General features: G+C 41.6%; 1 protein-coding gene across 5 annotated transcripts; it reads left to right on the top strand.

Moving 5' to 3' along the window:
- Positions 1 to 4873: 4873 nt before the first annotated feature.
- Positions 4874 to 20291, top strand: tmcc1b (transmembrane and coiled-coil domain family 1b). 5 transcript variants are annotated; one of them, XM_040028574.1, is made up of 8 exons: positions 4874 to 5003; positions 8652 to 8825; positions 11339 to 11378; positions 13427 to 14204; positions 16557 to 16976; positions 18139 to 18623; positions 18702 to 18837; positions 18919 to 20291. In XM_040028574.1, the coding sequence occupies exons 4-8, from the start codon at positions 13605 to 13607 to the stop codon at positions 19231 to 19233; spliced, it is 1956 nt and encodes a 651-aa protein (XP_039884508.1). In that variant the 5' UTR covers positions 4874 to 5003; positions 8652 to 8825; positions 11339 to 11378; positions 13427 to 13604; the 3' UTR covers positions 19234 to 20291. The 5 variants fall into 5 exon arrangements, with proteins under 5 accessions (XP_039884508.1, XP_039884510.1, XP_039884506.1 ...); XM_040028576.1 differs by having other exon boundaries at positions 11335 to 11378; positions 13942 to 14204; XM_040028572.1 differs by having other exon boundaries at positions 11335 to 11378.
- Positions 20292 to 20293: the final 2 nt, after the last annotated feature.

Below are 20293 nucleotides of genomic sequence, written 5' to 3'. Positions count from 1 at the left end.
AAATGTCTTTAACAGGCTACGCTGTGACAGGAGAATCTATTGGGAAGAACTCAAAATTTTCAAAAAGTCATAAATTGACAAGAAAAAAAATTGTACAGAGACAAAGTGGTAAATTCAGAGTTTTCTTTTTCCTGCTGAATTTGGAACTTTTTTAAACCTACATTTTGTTTTTTTTAATCGCTAACTTGATGGTTATTTTTCCCATAAATATTTTAATCTTCTTATTTCTACTTTCAGTAGCCCCAATGCATATGTCGTAATGTCGTATTTCTCAGCGGTGCGCAAACACAAAAAACAGGATAACAGAGCTGATTAGTCCAGTACATGCTTATCATACACAACAAGGACTTCTCCCGCTACAGGTTGACATAGCAATGAATGATTGGTCAACAGTTTGAAAAGGGGGTGGTTCTGGAGATTACCTTTGAAATCATTTTACAAAAGCACCGTTATATAATAATTAAAGGTGTGATGCCTTGCCTCCATTTCCTGTATGTTGCAGTGACAGTTTCTCAATCGTTTTTCAAACTTTGTGATGATTTGTGATGATGATGCAGTGGGTGCTGTGCAAACACCTGCAGCAGTGTGATTGATGTTTAACCTAAAACTTTGCTGACATTCAAATGTGACCATCAGAGTGACTTAAATTGGTAAGTTTCAATAGCCTAAATACCATCTTACATCTGTCTTATTAAAGGTTATGTTCATGAAACTAATCTTAGTCTGGTGTGTCTGACTCACTGTTTACTTTTAAACAAAAGATTTGTTAATGATTAATTTTAAAATGTAAATTATTCATTTGGAATAGATCATACAAAACCCAGCAGACCACATCAATAAAATCAAAAAGTCTGAATATATTTAATATTCTAATTATTCTAAATCAAACACTTTTCATTTAGTGTATGAATATTGAATATGCATTGATAATATTGAGTTTAGAGTCACTAGATTAAAAAAAAAAGACTAATGGTTAATAATCAGATATTAAAACTACTGGAGTGTTTACACGTGTAGCATCTGTGGATTTATTGTTAAACAGTTTTCTGAACAGTTGACATTTACTGCACCTTCTAATTGATGCATGTGCTCACAGATCAAGGTGTGATGGGCCCTCTTGTGGTCAAACATTGTAAACAAACATTTACTCAGTTTATTTCCTTGGAGGATAAAGAATATTCACTCCTTCCTTTATGAGCGGATGGTGAGTTTTTGGTTACTTGCCTTTTGCTACCCAACATTAACCCTACTACAACACCAATCGCACCTCCTGGTGAAAGTGGTCAGGTCCTGCGGCAGACTCAGTACCCTCAGTTCCCAGTGTTTCCACAATACGTAGTTCCCACACCTATCACACATGTTTATGGTATTCCCTACTACATCCGTAGCTTCCCTCAGGTACTGTTGCAAGCTTTGTAAACTAAGAAGTGCCTGCACTTCCCTACCCTGAATTCTCATTTAGGCCTCATGTCTTGTTTCCCAGACGTGAACTGCCTCTCCATAGTATCCACAATATCCATTTCCTGTGTTCTCACAATTCCCTGTGGGACCTGGAATTTTCCATCCCACAACCCCATCTCACCCTCTTGCCCCTCCTCCATGACTGTGGTTTTTGTAACCATACCTGTGGCCACAAATGATCACAAGTCCAATAAGTTCCCCACTTGCCTGTTTCTAGTATTTTCTCAATATACTTTTCTGCCATTCCCTAACAAACTGCTCGTATCTCCAAAGGATCAAACTCAAACTGCCGAGCATCTTAAACCTGTAAATCCAGAAGCCCACACCACAATACCCGAACACTCAGACTAACCAGATGCCTGTGGTGTGTCCATCAACATACTGCTGTTACTATGTCAACAACAGTGTTGCCACCGCTCAGAAGCCTTTGACTCAAACATTTTATCATCCACACCCTTACAAGTAATGACATTATGTTCCTCGTGAGGCTGCCATGCCAGTATTTCCTGATCCTTCAGCCACACCTCTTACCAGCACAGCTCCATCAGCTCAGAGAGTTTCAGCCTGTCTGCTGTGTTTCCTCTTTGCCCTTTCCTTTATCATCGGAGGCCAAAACTGGATACACAATCATTGACTGAATTTGTTTAAAACACTCATACTCAACTGTTTTGTCTTGTTTTCCAGTCAGTCCATCACCTATCCTTTGGCATTCCTTAATGTGTACATTTATGCAGGATTGCTTTCTTTCATCTGTACACTGTGAACAGGTTGCTGTACATTTTACAATAACTCACTGGCAACTGGATGACAGTAAATTATTTTCAGTAACTATGTTGCTGTAGTTTAAGTTGCAGTAAAATTACTGTAAATACTTTTTACATTAACTTAATAGCATACAGCTGCCAATCTGCCAGTAACTTATTTTATTTATTTTATTTTATTATTCAGTCCGTAAGAAAATTATTGTATTTGTTGTTTTTATTTATTTTTTAATTATAGCAACAGAAGTGTCACAAAAGTCACTCTAGTTGAGCACTGCAAACCACATCTAACTTTCCATCAAATAAAAATATAAAATCACAATTAGTCACGAAGACCTGTCACTACAAGATGCTTTTTAATTGTTAAAAGTACAATTAAAACAAATTACAACAAATAACAATTATACTCATACATGGCGTCTTTTAGCTTGGTCTTAATATTAATAACTAATAAACATGCCTGGCTGTCCTAATATCTGCGACAGTAACACAGTGCTTTTATCATATCAAATCAAACATTCACCTGATGATGGTGTGAGATGCAGAAACAGAGATTCACTAAAGTTATTAGTATTAACTATTAGTTTAGCAGCATCACTAAAATTAAAAACATGTTAAAAAGTTAGGCTTGACTATTGAAACCCTTTATTTCAGGCTGTTCTACAAGCTACCTGAAAAACCTTCAGTTAATCCAAAATAATACAGAGAAAGTACTAACAAGGGATAGAAAGAGACACAATATTTACCCAATATTGGCTTCTCTTCACTGACTCCTGTTAAATCCAGAGCTGAATTTAAAATCTTTACCCTCACATTCAGGGCACATTCATAGAACCACATTATCCCAACAGAAACTGCTCTCAGGCTGCAGGCCTGTTTTTAAAAGTAGAATTCAACGCAAAGCCTTCAGCTATCAGGCCCGTCTCCCTTCTAACCAGCTCTTAGTTTGAATTTGAAACACAGACACAACCTTTACTTTTAAGATTAGGTTTAAACGTTTCTTTTCGATAAACCATTTAGGACTGGATCACATGACCCTGAACAATTGCTACAATAGGTTTAGGCTGCTGTGAGACCTCTTATGACACTCTGAACACTTCTTCTCCACTCCACTCTCACCTCTCTACACCAGCCTGTGTTTATACACCACTACTGCGTGACATTAAACTGTATTTCTTTTGTCTCCTGTAGTATGTTTTGGCCCTTGTCTCACTTTGTTCTCCTTTATTCTTTTCTCTTTCCCCTCACTCCCCAACTGGCTGCCGCTCCCCTGCCAGAGGTTATGTCCTGGTAAAAGAACGTTTTTCCTTCCCACTCTTGCAAAGAGGTAGCTCTTAGAGATCGTCTGATTCTTGGGGTTTTCTCCGAACAATAGAATCTGTACCTTACAATATAAAGCACCTTCAGACAGCTATTGCTGTGAATCAGTGATTTATAAATAAAACTTAATTACCCCAGAGCCTGTCAGGGGGACAGCAACCTTAGCAGAGATACCCAGACCTCTCTCTCCCTAGCCACGTCCTCTAGCTCTTCTAATGGGACCCCATAATATTCTCAAGCCACCTGAGTGACTTAATCCCTCCACCGTGTCTTGGATCTGCCTCTAGGTGCCCTCACAGTAGGATATACACAAGACGCCTTAATTAGGAGGTACTTGAGTCTTTTAACCACCTCATCTGTCTCCTTTGATGTGGAGATATTCCTGTAAAGTTAATTTGCATGGTTTCTTTCTCAACATGAATGTTGTTTGATAACGGAATAATCTTAAATTTATCTTCTAGTTCAACTGATTGATAAACCCAAAACTGAAATTCTGCATCTATGTTGTCATTAACCAGTCACATTTAAATATATTTAGCACAAAAGTAAGGAAATATGTGTTTGGTCTTTCTTTGAGAAGAATGCTTCTTGGCAATAAAACTTATGCCACTGAAAAACCTGTTTATTTTACCTGACATGGTGACACATCTGTAAGGAAAATACATTTGTGAGTTGTGCAGCAGACTTGAGTATGTTGGTTGCATCCATGAAAAACTGGCCGAAACTTCTGTGCCAGAATCAAACAGCTTAATGTTTTGAGCTTCTGGTCTTTATCAGGACTGGTTGTTGGCAACATGTGCGCTGTACCTGAACATGTGGGTGAACATTATGTTCAGCGTTGAGCCCAGAGTCGGCCTATAGCAATTAGATCGTAGGGTCAAAGTATGGAGAAGATGCAGAGAGAGAGAGGTAATTGATCTGCGATCAGTGGCAATCACACATTTCCAAGCTGTTTGGCACTGGGAGAGACGTTTTGACAAACTTTTCATGCAACCCACAGACTCAACTCTGCTGCTCTAACCACAAATGTATTTGCCTTACAAATTTGGCTCCATTTAAAGGGATATAAACAGTTTTTTTTTTCCAATGATGTAAGATTTATTCCCCCCCAAAAAAGAAGCATTGTTAGAACAGATACATAATCGACCAGGTTTCTATACTGTTTTGTGTTAAGTTTATATTCAGGGTACAAATACAGACCCTAACATTCCCAAACAAAATACTGAGTTAAATTTAAGAGAAAATATCTGCAGCCACGCCTGAAAACATTCACTTGAACAGTGCAAGGTCAGGGACGTGTGACCCAGCAGTCAACCTGCTCACCTGCGTGGATCACACGCGCGAAGGATGGGCGAGAACTCGGCACTGCTCTGACGTCGAGCACGCTATTTGACGTCACCGTGGGAGTGTCCACCATCGGGAGAAATGAACGGTCATCAACACAATCCTCTGAGCGCTCATGTAAGTTGATACCCGCAAAACACACTTTTTTTTTTTTAAATGTGAGAAGCCTGGTATGAATGAAACGTGTTTCCTCGTGCTGTCGCCCGCCGTGCAGGCACTCCAGGGCCGGTGGGTTAATTATCCGGTTGCCGCTGCCGCCTGGCGATGAGCCTGTTTGCTGCCTGTAGCTAACCATGGCTGAAGCGATGTTGGTTAGCTTTGAGAGCGTAGCCAGCCTGCTGCTAACTGACAGCTGCGAGTGGTCAGGCGGCGAATAAGCGCCTGATTTACCAGCCAGGGTGCTCAGGGTGGGCGATGTGGAGTGTATTTACATGTGTGTGCTCACGAAAAGCGAACTGATTGCTCATGTTGTAACTCGTCAGGGTTCAACTTTGGGGACAACACCCAGCCGGATTCAGTGACGATATATGTATATGTTTTTTTTTAACAGTCGGGATATTCGAGGAATATAACATTTAGCTGAAACTAAAGGATTTTGTCCATCAAGCCCTGGTACAAAGAGTATTAGCTAACGCAAAGCTGCTCTGCGAGGACTAAATACGCCACCATGAAATACAAGAAGGTGTGATTAAGAAAGCCTGGTGGGAGTAGGTGACAGATGGCCACCCAATACCTCCAATGTAAACGTGTTCGAGATTTTCACACCTGTCGGGACCGTCCCCGCCTCCCCCTCTCCGGTGCTGATGCTGTCAGTTTATTTCTGCTATTATGGATTTTGATGGTTACATTTCATATGGCAGGAGAGTTTCCAGTGTTCATGACTCAGTATCTTGGTAGCCTATTTGTTGTTTGGGTATGACTGCATAAGGTTTCATTGTCATTATGCAAGCATAATGAAATTATAGCTATACATGGTGCATAAAACATAAATACACCTGTGTGTGTGTGTGTATGTACACACAATATATATATAAAGATATGTAGTTTTGAAGGATGTAAGCAATGAGACTGGGCAAGAATATTGCATGTTAGCACTGAACATGACTTATTTACTTATTAACATAGCTAGATAACGTGTATGAGAGGGTGTCAAGAGAGGAACCGTGGTACTGCATGAGGAAGTCATGAGTGGCGCAGAAGTATGTGAGTGTGGTGCAGGACATGTTCGAGGACAGTGAGTCAGTTGTGAGGTGTGCGGTAAGTTCAAAGTGGGGTTAAGATTACACCAGGGGTCGGCTCAGAGTCCCTTCTTGTTTGCGGTGGTGTTGGACAGGTTGACAGGCGAGGTCAGGCAGGAGTCTCCATGGACTATAATATTTGCAGATGACACTGTGATCTGTAGTGAGAGCAGGGAGCCTGGAGAGCTGGAGGTATGCTCTGAAGAGGAATGAAAGTCAGACGCGAGACAGAATACAGTGTTTGAATGAGAGCAAGGCAGGTGGAACGGTGACATGCGAGGAGTAGAGATAGTGAAGGTGTTAATGTAAATACCTGAGGTCATCCATCCAAAGCACCTGAAAGTGCACAAGACAGATAAAGAAGACGTGTGCAGGCAGGGTGGAGATGAACGTCACGGGTGATCTGAGACAGAAGGATAGCAGCAAGTGAAAGGGAAAGTTTACAAGATATAGATATACATAAGTTAGTGACAGAGTTCAGCAGTGCTACAGCTTCTGGGAAGAAGTTGTGTTTCAGTTTGTGTTTGTGGGTGTAAGTGTATGACGAGGCTCTAGAATAACCTGTAATAATGACATTAATAACCATGTAATGTAATAAACAGCTACTAAATGTGTATTAATGCTTTGTTTTGTTGAAAACGGGGAACTCCTGCAGAACTGCTGCTATCACTGGAGAGCCTGTCATAAACACCTGTCACCTTACACAGCGGTCATCTTCTGGTTTATACATTCAAATCAGGGATGTTGGGTGAACTTTAATATGAAGCCACATTACAAGGCGTGGCAGCAGTGAGAGGTGATGCTAGCCTACACTCTGTTCTTTGCAGGATACACACACTGTTAAATCAATCAGGTCTCCTGACAACACAAAAACAACACAAACTGGCTGTAAAGAGTTTCGGCTTCTGTATGTAGGTTGTAAAACATTGACTGCATTTTAAAGAGCTTCACGTGAGCTCCGGTGTGATGTGGGCAGGGGTTTGACACTGCGATATGTGCTGTTATCATGAATTTTAAGCATGACCTCGCTCCGCTTAACACCAACACCGGTGTGCACCGTGGAGTGAAATAAACGCCCTCCGGCTCCTTTACGTTAGCTTGCCCGGTTAGCCACCAGTGGAGAAGTCAAGCCTTCAATTCGGGGAAAGCGATGTTTTCTGACTTTAGCTGGCACAACGGTTTGTACCACTCTGAAGTAAAGCCGTAGATTTCACGATTGTTTTGTGAAAATGTCCAACAGTAGTTTTTTTAAAGCCCGGACCCACGAATATAAGCTAGCGAGCTGCTAATTCCATCCTCTTCTTATCTCTGGCTAATGTTAAACCGCTGGGCTCGGACTATTTGCAGTAACTCAATAACGGCACTCATACAGACAAGTATGTACATACATAATTTAGTTTATCACAGCATCTCCTTTTCAATTTTTAAGTACAGGCGTTACTACAGTTACCTCACATGTAATGACACCGAATGCACCTGTAACCCCTCGAGTAATGTAATTACCTAGCCGGGGCTGTGTGGTGATGGGTAAACGACGGGCGGCTTACGTGGTTTTGTCAGGGTGTTTTCTTTTCCTACCGTCCTTTATTTCACAAAGAATGAGTGCAGAGAGGAGTTGTTCAGGTGATATGAATCAATCAATAACAATAATACGAACAAAAACAACAGAAACATGCCGGGACCATCATTAATTCATGGTAGAGCTTAAACGTACTCAACCACCTCTCTGGTTGAGAAAATGAAAAAAACATTAGCACAGTACAGTTTGATTTAACTCTCTTAACTTCATTGAAGCGAACTGAAGTAAGTGTCAGTGCTATAAATACATTTAGCTGAGCCTTTTTGTCTTGACAGGATCATTTTGGTGCTGTAGTATATTTAAAGGAGACATTTTTTTTATTAGTAAGCACAGATCCTTTTCACTCCTTGTGCTTTGATTGTGGCAGATTATTCTTACAGACAGCGATGTTTACATCTGTGTAAGTGTCGCATTATTTTATTGTAGATTTGCCTCCGTAAACCTGTCCAGCACATAATCCCTCTGGGCTATGCAGCACTATTAATTAACATTACACAGTTAATTAAGCTAAAAGTCCTCAGGGGGGCGGGGGCCCTGCGCTCTACAAAATTAAACTACATGTTTTCATTCCGCCATCCAAAGAGTTGTATGAGCTTCCTGGCATAGGGGGGATGGCTGTAACCATTTGTTGTGGATTGAATATCGGATATTAAATGGCCTTGGTTTGTTGTGTGTGCTGTTAGGGGCAATCCTTGTGGTTTTTAATTTAAATCCTCATACATCAATTTCAGCAGCACTGCAAGAACACCCTATTACAGCTTTGCTTTATAAGATTGTTAGAATTAATTATTGGTGCCAAATATTGACTCTACTTTTAGTGCAGGAGGATGGCTGCTTGTGGTCTTAATAATACAGATTATGTAACTGCTTGATTATTACCGCACATTAGTACACACTTTTGCGTCTCTTTTTAATGCTTGTTTTTCTTGTTCTTCTTTTTCTTTGCAGCATGTGATCTTTCTAAATGTCCACGGAAACAGTTGACTGAAGTTTGACAGCTCTTCTGCCAGTTTTAATTTGGAAAAACGTACCCAGAGGAAGCAGTGCTGGATACTTGCCTGGATTACTGAGTCTTTTTCTGTGGCAATAGAATAGATCTATTGCACATGACCACATTTGAAGGTATGTCTTATCACCAAGTACACTCCTGCTGCAATGAATGCCCTTTTTGTCAGGATTGACATTGTTGGATCTTTTCACTTATCTATCTCTATCCCCAGTTAAATTAAGGAATAAACTAATGCATTCAACCTAGTTTTTGGTAATGAGTGTGAATAAGAGTATTCAAGAGTATTTCTGAGGCCTCAAAACAGCTGATCATGCTGGAACTCACAGTGCCCTGGGAAGAGCGGATCGAGGAGGCCAATGAAAGGAAACGAGTAAAGTACCAGGAACTAGTGCAGGAGTGCAGGGGAAGGGGCTGGAAGACTTTCTATGAGCCCATAGAAGTGGGTTGTAGGGGCTTTGCCAGACGATCACTCTGCAAAGTCCTAGGCCGGCTGGGCCTGGCTGGGGCAGCCAAGAAGAGGGCCATCCAGGCTGTGAGTGAAGCGGCAGAGAAAGCCACAAGGTAGCTGTGGATCAAGAGGGCTGATCCGTGGGTAGCTACTGGTACGCAAGTCGGGGCCTGATCACCCCCGGCTGGGTCGCCTGGGCGAGGGTGTATGATGTTGTGAGACCCGAAACACCTGATGACCCCAGGATACATCACTGAAGATGCGTACCAGTGCATCCAGGAGATGTGTCTTTTATACTAGTAAGACACAGCTCCAAAAGGACTTGCTGACATGCTCCAAACAGGAACGCTGCTTGCATATTTCTGGTGTAGGAACTTGTGGGTCGTTTCAGGGCACCTTGAAACAACAACTGGTTGAAACAACAACAGCTGGTTTCAGTGGTTAAAAAATGAATCATAGCAGCATTGGTCAATTAACCACCTTTTCTTTCCTGAAAACCGCTAATTTAGGAGAAGTGGAACGATGTTCCCTCTGTTGTGGTTTCATTCATCCTCGAGCTGCCTCGTGCCTGCCGCTAGTTCCTGCTGTGAAAACGTACCTCATGTAGATGATGTGCCCATGCAGCACTGTATGTACACAGAGTGATGGGCGAATGTTGGCTGACCCACTTCAAAGAGAACACTTTGCCCTCAGCCTGGAGGACTCAGATGCCTTTGTACTTTTATTGTAGATGTAGGACATTGTCCCACATCTGTGTCGAATATTTGTCTTCACACGAGTCTTGTAAGCGATTCAGAGTAATAATGTGTGGTCAAAGAGCTTCTGTTTCTCATATCAGATGAAATTTATGCTTTAATCTGTTGGATATGTTGTTATTTAGATAAATATAGTATTCAATACCTCTATGAGCAGGTAGCTCCTCTGAGCTGAAGCAGCAGATACGAAAACCAAGAGCAACAACAGGAGTGAACCAAGATACTGGTTTAAAACTAAACAGCAGCGTTTTAATGTGTTGTTTCTGCAAGAAGTGGTTAAGGAGCTTCCTTTCGTTACTGAACTGTTCACCACCACCTACTCTTGAACAATGAGCTTTCTTCTCAGATGCTGCAGGTCTAAAAGCTGGACCAGCATGCAATGAGTCACAGTGTCACTAATGGAGCATTTCAAAGGGTTTTCTGGGCCGGTTTGCTCTGCTGACTTGTTAAATGATACATACATAGCTGTGCTGACTCAAAGGATCATTTTTCTGTTTGTCTGCCAAGTAGCTTGTCCTCAATCACTTTAAGCCTTGGATGTTTTCTTTATGGCTCGATGAAACAGACGGTACATTGTGTCTCGCAAAACAGACTGTCTGACGGCTCGTCATAAAGTTACTGCTGCAAAATAAACCGCATCACAGCCTTAGTGACATGCAGCGTCGACTGTAATGTTCCCTTGGTTATCATGCTTTGAAAGATGTATTAAAGGCGTAACGTAGCAAGTGAATATTTGATTTAGAAAACATCAAACCCTCTAATTGGTAATCCTCTGCTGTCCATAAGCACTCTGATTAGGGACAGGCGCGATCTCACATACTTGAAGCATGCAGAAGCACGGCTTGAGACCAGTTAAATTGCCTGTTAGTGATATAAGAAATCAGCATGCTTGAAAATTGTACTTAAAAATAATTGAGTTTAATTATTGTCAAAACAAGCCCATGAATTCAAACAAAGAAGACTGTGTAGCGCTAACTCTGCTGTTTGGTTTGGAGCTTGTAGGACAAATGATTTGAAAAGTGTTTAAGTAGGAATCTCTCAGGCTTACATCCCCCCGTCTCGTATGTGTTGCAGATGAGCTGTGCAGTGACAGCTCCTTGGAGCAGTTCTAAGCTGCGTTCATGTTTTCATATTCATGAGCTGTTGTCTTGTCTTGCTGTTGTAGTGTATATCTAGTAGTTGTTATTCAACAGTAACAATGCGTATTAAACATAAACTTAGTGTCAGGGACTAAAGGTTTTAACCAAAGGTCCACTTGGCTGTTGACGCTTTCTGGTGGGCAACATGTTGGATGCTGATAAGTTGTTTATTGCAGTGCTGGTTTACATATCCATCAGTCCACTGTTTTTCTCTTTTTCCTGTTATTTGAATATTGTAATTGATGTTTTTTTATTTTGTCTGCGCTTCTGCTTCATTTAGCCAGTCCTGATTCGTGAGTCAGAAGAGGAGAGGCTGGGCTGATGGTAAGCTCTCTTACAAACTATCTAACCTTCTCTATTGCTCTCATCCTCACTCTGTCGTTTCATGTTGATAAACCCAAAGAGCTGTGTTCAGCACAAACTGACATTTAAAAGCCGAGCACTTGGAGTGGCCCTCTATATTACAGGATGTAGCCTTCTCATGAAATGAGAAGCAAAGTGGGGAGGCCGCTGTGGATCGTGGAGCACCTTACTCAGTTGAGAAATAGATTGTAGTCACTCTCCATTTAGATCTTCATTTATGTTTATTTTACGTTTAGTTTGTTGTGGTCTCTTTGTTAGCATCTGAACATTCTCAGTTACGTTGATTATTTAGTTCTGTAAGGAACACTTTCTGAAATGTAATAATTCAATGATTTTATACATAAGGGCAAAAATAAAGAATGGACACTATCTGCACATGTGCAGTATATCAGATATGAGCATTTCAGAAACTGTACTTGTTTATTTTGTAGATTTTATGTTTTTGCTTTACTGGGTTGACACAGTCATGACACGAAACACGCAGTATAGCTTTCTGGTGGTGATTCTGGTGTTTTTCCCCTTACATATCATCGTGAGTAATCTACTTTTAGGATCTCTTTGCAAAAATAAAATACTTAAACAGAGTTGATCCTTAACAGGGTGCTGATTGTGCTTTTAGGTTACATATAATGTCCCTTTGTGTTGCATTAATGTTTCTATGGAAGTGTAGTTATGTGCAGCTTTGCCACAGCCTCCATTCAAACTTACTCTTCCAAGTTTTGTGGCACATGCTCTGCTGTCATCAGGAAAAGCCCTCGAATAACAAGTTTGCTTTGCCTTACTGAACACAGAGGAGCTGCATGAGCACAAATTCCAGCAAAGTTGTCAATTTTAGTTTTAAAACACCAAATATCCAAATAGAAAATTCACAGTCTCTCTTTGTCACAAGTTACTTTGATGCGTCTCCAGTTGAGTATTTTCTCGTCCTCTGACCAGTGGCAGATTGCCCTTGCAGCTATCACACGCTGTTATTCTACCTGGTTAGCTGTAATTACATTCCATTCAGCTGTTAATGTGAGAAATAGTAAATGATTCACAGATTAGTTGCAGATTATTAATCACAGTGTAGTGGTTTACACATTCACATTCACAAAAGGTCACCTGTTCAATTCCAGCTGGAGACACAAATTCCTTTTTTGGTTGAGTCAGGAAGGGCAAACGGTGTAAAGCTGTGCCAAATCAAACATGCGGCGCTGCCTGCTGTGACGAACCCTTTTGACAAGGAAGCAGGGAAACGTAGCTTTAGTTGTAGGTTAATAATATTTGCCTTATATGGCTTTTTACATCAAATCTTAATTGAATAATCATAGCATCCAGGATGTGTTAACCAATCTGGATGACACTACCTAGTGCACCAGCATCTAAATGTAAATAGCATTTGGGAATTTTTTTTTTTAACACAAATTCTTGCAAATTATATATATGAAGTTTAGTTGCAGATCTCAAAATGATGAACAAATACAAGAACAATAAATATAAGTTTTAATTATTCAGTTGTTCGGTGTTTTGAACCATTTGCTGTATTTGCCATCTCACCAAATAAGATCAAAAGAATAACACGATAGATTAACACGCTTGTCTGTGTTTTTGGACAACGAGAACAAGTGCCTCATTGATAATAACTGTGAGGAGGAAGGCTGCTCAGTCACCACAGGTCCCGTCTGAATATTATAACACATTTAAACCCCTTGATGAGCCACAGTGGGTGTTTTGTCTTTTTACTGAAACAATGGCATTTTAAAAAATTAATATCACGCTAAAAATTACGACTGGTATACCAGCACGTCCAGTACATCTGCCCAGCATGAACCGAAATAGGTACCTACTGTCTTTATCCAGATTGTGAACAAAAGTTAACTAAGAATCATGTTGACTGAAAAAAAAAAAGGTCATGTCTGTGCCAACCCAGGTTTTTGTTGCTTAGTATTGTTTCCTATTCTTCTGCTGCTTATTATGTTCCTCACTCACTGCTGCATGTCATAATACATTTTATTTTCCTTTTGTGGTAGACAAGCATGACATTGAGCCAAGCCACAGATGCATGCCCACTCAAAAGGCCCAACTGAGCGCCATCCCCTCTGCTTCCCTGCTTTCAACCTGCCTCTCAGAGGGCGGGGTGTCGACGGGGCGTAGCTAGTCTCCTTCACACCCCGAGCAGGACCCTCACTGTGAAACTGGAGGTCTCAGATGGATCAGGGTAGTAGTGAGCAGAGTCCAGAGGAGCCGGACGCAGGAGGGCGAGCGGAGCCAGAGCTCGGCAGGAGGGCGTCGGAGTCAGAGCACGGCTTGTCCAAAATCACCCATAATGCCCTGGAGAACATGGGAGCGTTGGGCCATGGCCTGAAGCAATTCTTCCAGCCACAGCGCCGACGCTCCTCCGTTTCCCCGCATGACTCCGCCTCGTCCTGCGCAAGCGCCCCTCCCTCCGAACCCGCTGACGTAGGGTCAGAAGTAGGGGACACCCCCGCCTCCTCGGCCCTCCCTTTGGATTCTGACACCCCTGCCACTTCCGCCCCTCCTGCAGCTCTGAGCCGTGTCCTGCAGCAGATCCGAGGTCCACCAATGATAAAGCGAGGCACCAGCCTGCAGAGCCGCCGCAGCAAGGCGGGCGGCACTGGGGACCCTCCCCAGAAAGGTAGCCCACAGATCCACCGGCGCAGCACCCATGAAGCCCTGTTGCAGGCTGGACGCCCACGCTCCTCTTCGACCACAGACACACCCAGCAGCCCAGCCTTGGCTGACATGCTGCTGACCTCTGGTTACCACTCCACTGAAGAGCCCGACAAGGTGAGAGTCTTAGTTTTGATTCTTGTTGTAAAATCTGGCGTGTTTGCCCTAAAAAGTCTGAACTGAAACTTGCCAGTAAATAAAAGTGTTTAATGTCAGTAATAGTGTGTTATAGCTGGTTCAGGATCTGCCTCCAGTTAATCAAGGTTCAAGGTTCTTTATTTGTCACATGCATAGTTATACAAGTATAACACACAGTGAAATGTAGGTAATTTTAATGTAGTATTACTTGTCAAAATGCTTGTTTTACAAACTGTAATGTCAAAAGACAAAAATAGAACCAGAGTCTTTACTTATACTTAGTTTCTAATTCGAAAATGAGACATTTCCTGATTCACGGATGGAAACTGTAGTTCCAGAAGTCAGAATGACACTCACCTCTAACCACATACAAATATGTGCAGTGTACTGTGAAAGCACAGGATGTGAAGTACAACTCTCACTGCAAATCCTGACATCATTATACTGTATATAGAGATGAGGTCTAAACCTTCAGAATCAAGGTGCAATACTAAGGCTTTGCACTCAGGATTAATTTGTTTGGCTTATTTAAAAATAAACAGTTACATTTTAAAAATAAACACAAACTGACTCGCGCACTAATTTGTGTGCAGGAATGTCAAAACTAAATGAGTTGGACAAACTTGTTAAGAGGCCATTAATGCTTTAGATGCGCAGGGATGAGCTGCTGAATGGGGAGATGAGCTGTCAGCGGTGGAAGGTCAGAGATTGCCTTTGAGTGTTTGGTCACTATGTGCTTTAAGCCTTTCTAAATTTAGCTTTTGCTGTCCGAGTGTACTTCAGGTCAGAGCGGGCTTGCAGGGCTAAACAAACTCAAAACTTGTTTGTTTGACATTTAAGTACAGTTATGAAAGACTGCATGACCTCACAATGGCGGGAAACTCTCTTAAATTGATTATTCGGCAAAACCCCCCAAAACAACCTTTGGACCGGTAACTTGTAATCAGCAGCTCTCAGCTAAAGTCTGCTTATGGCTGACAGTAAAAAAAGTCTCTCAATCTCTTTGTTGTTTACTTTTAGAAGAAGTAGACACTAAAAATTAATGGATGAGTTTTCAGTTTGAGATGCACAAGTTTATATAAACAAATTGTAAATTTAAAGCTAGTTTTTGCATGTGGTTAAACATCACATCCATCAGCCTTGCAGTCCTTTACCTTTATAGTCGGCAGGTGTATTGAATGTGTTTTTTTAGCCAGATACAAACCGACACCAGTCAGGATCACTGATTCAGAAATCATGTAGGAGGAAAATTTCATGATTTCTGAATATAAAAACTTTATTTATGCTGTTACAGAAGATTATTGTGATTATAGGACACACAATAGGTCACAATCACACATAAAACACGAGCTTTGTAGAAGATGTTACATTATTATGTAGCTGCTCTACGACTCACCCTTGTCGTTTCAAGTATATTCAACCCTGCAGTTGGAATTTGAAGTAGTCTTCCTGTTTTGCAGGTTATTAGATAACATAACCTTGCATCACCTTTTTGGGTTTACGTCATTTAGTTGGCTGCAGTCGTGTTTTCAGTCATGGGTGTTGGCTCTCGTGTTTGTTGATTTTCTGTTTCAGATTTAATGTTTCTCTCTCCCGTGGCCTCAGGGTGAGGGTGTTCGTTTGTGGAGTCGGGTTACTTGTCCTGGACTTTGTAACTAAAGCACGTCACAGGGGGGACATTTAAATTGCTGTCATAGCAGCACCACAAAAATTAGTTGACTTGCTGCCTTTTGAATGATTTTTCTTTCCTTCTGTTTACCTATTTTATTCTACTTGTACCTTCTGGATTTGGAGCTGGGCAGTGACAGTTAAGGTGGAATTTTGTGTACAGGTGCCCTCTGCTGTTGTGAATATGTAGTTACAGATCACTCTGAAGGGTGCAAACGTGTGTGCATGAGTAGGTGAAAATAGTCATTTGTATACCTTCAGTTAGTGCTGATCAGTGTTGCCAGTTTTTGGCCTAAAAAAATCTTTGCAAATTAAACCTTAAGTTTAAAAGGAGCGATTCACAGGTTACTCAGCGTTTATAGGATGATTAAAACTACAAAATTGGCCCAGCAGGAGCAGTTTGTCATTTTGAATTGGACACAAATGGTGTGATCAAGAGACATTAGAGAAATGTATCAAAAATGATGTTGCCATTTATACAAATTGTGCAGTAGTTGATACTTTTACACTTTCAGTGCAGGACTTACTAAACTGATAAAACACACCCGTTTAGCACACTATATGAAACGAGGAGGTTAGTTTTAACTATGGCACAGTGATTTAAATGTTTTGATTATGTTTTAAGTGGTTAAATACTTTCCTCTTTCCACTTTTCTTGAACAGCTTGATCGTTACGATGCATCGGGCCCTGCTATATCACCCAATGCCCTCCCATACGGCGCAGATGGATATGACGTGGTTGACAGTACCCCAGACCCCCAGCGTACCAAGCAGGCCATTGCCCAACTGCAGCAGAAGATCCTCAAGCTCACAGAACAAATCAAGATAGAACAAACTGCACGTGACGACAATGTGGCCGAATACCTGAAACTCGCCAATAATGCTGACAAACAGCAGAGTGCACGCATCAAACAGGTGTTCGAGAAGAAGAACCAAAAGTCGGCTCAGACTATCCAGCAGCTGCAGAGGAAGCTTGAGCACTACCACCGGAAGCTTCGAGAGGTGGAGCACAACGGCATCCCTCGCCAGCCCAAAGACGTTTTCCGAGACATGCATCAGGGCCTGAAGGACGTCGGAGCCAAGGTCTGTGTTTTTTTGTTTTTGTTTTTTTTTAAGCGTCATTTAAAGTTTTAGGTAATTTTTTTTCATAGCTCTCCAAAGCTTTGAAATCATCCTGTCCAAGTCGTTCTCCTGTAGTGCACTCATGCCTTAAAAAAGTGCCCTGACAACAGAACACTAAAATTCATATTATCTCAACCAAATAAGACAAACCTCTGCATTCTGCTCTCTTGCAAGGTGCTGTGGCATTTACCTGAAATACATCACTGCATGTAAATACTGCATACTTACTGCACATACTGCCAGTCGTTCTTCTCACTGTTGACTTTCTTGAAAAGCAGAACTCTGTTGAATAACTGATAAAATATGTGACTCGATATAGAGGAGTACAGTGGTAGTGGTTACTGTTTACCTTCCATACTAATTATTTATGTTAAACCTTTGTGAATTTTCTCAGAGCAGCTCCCAGGTCACACGGAGGACAATGCTCAATGTTAAGACTGAAATGCATAAACATGAATAACAGACTAGTTATTTTTCTGGTGGAATCAATCCTCAAGTTCTCCATCTGATAGTGTTGCAGTAACATATTTGTCGCCTTTTTCCTTCAGTTTACTTGATAACAAACATCATACAATCTTAATCTGTGGCTTCACCGACCATTTGCTGAGTGTCTGCTGCAGCACTTCACCTGGTTTAGCCATTTTTGATGATGCCATTGGAAGTGTCAGTGCAGTTGTACAAATCAGCCATGTAGATTAGAGGCGCAGAAGTAAAAAAATAGACTAGTCTTCAGTTTTTTAACTTTTTTTTTTTATTATTAAATTGTTGTGCGGAGTCTGCATTCTCCCTGTGGTCGTGTGAGGTTCCTTGGTCACAGCCAATTAATGGGTTAATGGATAATTCAAAATACATACTGTTCAGGTGTACTCTATCTTCTAACCAGTGTCAGTTAGGATAGGGTTTATCACCTCTCACCTCAACTTGAAAACATACCAGTAAAAGTTCAAAATGTTGTTTAATTTGTGATTGACCCAGTCATGCACAGATCTGCAGATGTGCCAATTAAAAGTGTGTGCGCTCTGCAAACTGTCTCGATACACTTGGTGTTTAATGTAGCCAGAGCTTTTTTATAGTATATCACAAAAGCATTCTTGAGTATTGACTTGATCCTGTTTCACTACAGGTAACAGGAGGCCTCTCCAGCTTCTCTCAAGCAACTCATTCTGCAGCTGGAGCCGTGGTGTCCAAGCCGAAAGAAATAGCTAACATCATCCGTAACAAGTTTGGCAGCGCTGATAACATCGCAGCTCTGAAGGACTCTCTCGATGAAACCCAAGGAGATGAGGGCATTGGTCCTGGGGGAGCAAGGGCACTTGGAACAGGGGCCTTACCATCCAGCCCAAAGTATCCCAGTGATGATGACTGCTCTAGTGCTACTTCTGGTTCTGCAGGAGCAAACAGCACCCCTGGTGCCCCAGGAGGCCCCCCCAGCTCTAAGGGCAACACCCTTGATCATGCACAAGCCTCAGGCTTTGATGCTATACTCCACGAGATCCAAGAGCTTCGGGAAAACCAAGGTCGACTCGAGGAGTCCTTTGAAAATTTAAAAGCCCACTATCAGCGGGACTACACTATGATCATGGAGGGGCTGCAAGAGGAACGATACAGGTAGATTTGTCATGTGCTCTGCAGTATAGTCTGTTTATGTAGGACTTGTACCATTTTGTGAAATGTGCTGCTTTGCAGGTGTGAACGTTTAGAAGAACAACTGAATGACTTGACAGAACTGCACCAGAATGAAATTTTGAACTTGAAACAAGAACTGGCGAGCATGGAGGAGAAGATCGCCTATCAGTCTTATGAACGAGCGAGAGACATACAGGTAAGCCTCGCTTGGATGAACAGAACACGTGTGCTTCCTTATTAGAGCTCTGTCACCGACTCTTTTGTCTCTCACTTGCAGGAGGCGCTGGAGGCTTGTCAGACACGCATTTCCAAAATGGAGCTGCAGCAGCAGCAACAGCAGGTGGTGCAGCTGGAGGGTTTGGAGAATGCCACAGCGCGGACTCTTCTTGGAAAACTAATCAATGTGCTGCTAGCTGTGATGGCAGTCCTTTTGGTGTTTGTGTCCACAGTGGCTAACTGCGTCGTGCCCCTGATGAAAACCCGCAGCCGCACGCTTTCTACGTTGCTCCTCGTAATTATCCTCGCCATCCTCTGGAGGCACTGGGATGCCATTTCAGAGTATATGCATCGCTTTCTTCTGCACCCCAGATGACCGGCCTGGAGAAGGTGCATTTAAGTAATTTAAACATGAAGGGACCGGAGGTGTGAAAGCGATAATAAAGGAATTACACTGGCCCATGTGGGAAGATGAATCTCAGCAGTCCTCCTTTTTCCAGCAGCTTCTCAAAACACTCAGGAGGATTACAAAGCTGTCTGTCACTTTACTGCTCTATGAAATACGTTTCGAGGAGAATAAAAGTGGATACGGAGAGAAAAGGCTGGATGTTTGATATGGACTTTCTATATCTGGTGCAATTGTGGCACGAGCATACTGTAAAAGGGTGAACGGGGCATAGTTGAAGGAGCGGGCTGAGAGAACTGCACACTTGATTTCTCTCTTCTGAGTGAATTTGTTTACATGTGGGAAAACTTTTCATTGTTTCCCCACAGAAGAAAATATTATTCAGAGTTTTATTACTTTTCAACTGATTCAAGTGGTATTGTTTTGGAGTTACTGCTATTTTTAATACAGCCGATTGATGGATTTTTATGTTCTTTTTAACTGTAATGAGCCTACAGTGTTCTGCAGTCATAGTCGCCCACGCTCTCTTTTTTGTACTTTTTTTTTTCTGGTTTTGTGATTCAGTTTTTTTTCCGTCTGCTTTTTTTTCCCCTCTTTGCTCTATCTTTTCAGATTTCAGCTTTTATGACCAACACTTCTTCTCTCTGCTCACTACACTCTAAAGAACGGGGTGCTTGCACATCAGCTACATTGCTCTGGGTCAGACACATGTGGGTTCTTGTTTCTTACTGGATGTGTGAAGTCAGTAACACTGGTAACGGCACAGCCAGGATATTACTATTATGAAATTTTGTGCTTGGAGTTGCAATCATGCAAACCGGACCCTACTATCCTGGTGGTTTTTCCACTGCAGAGGAATCATCTATGAACTCATTTAACATACTTGAAGAGCGGTTAAAGTGCTCAAAGACTCAGTGCTTCCGTACTGTTTCTATTAGTGACAATGAAATAGTAATACTTTTAGTTGGGTTTTTCTTGTTTTTTATTTTTTAATTAAAGATAAATAAATTTGCTGTTTAAAAACTGAACT

This window comes from Simochromis diagramma, unplaced genomic scaffold (assembly GCF_900408965.1).
Source record: "Simochromis diagramma unplaced genomic scaffold, fSimDia1.1 OVJJ01000483.1, whole genome shotgun sequence".
In the NCBI taxonomy this organism is placed as follows: Eukaryota; Metazoa; Chordata; class Actinopteri; order Cichliformes; family Cichlidae; genus Simochromis; species Simochromis diagramma.
This window is presented reverse-complemented; position numbering and strand designations above follow the sequence as displayed.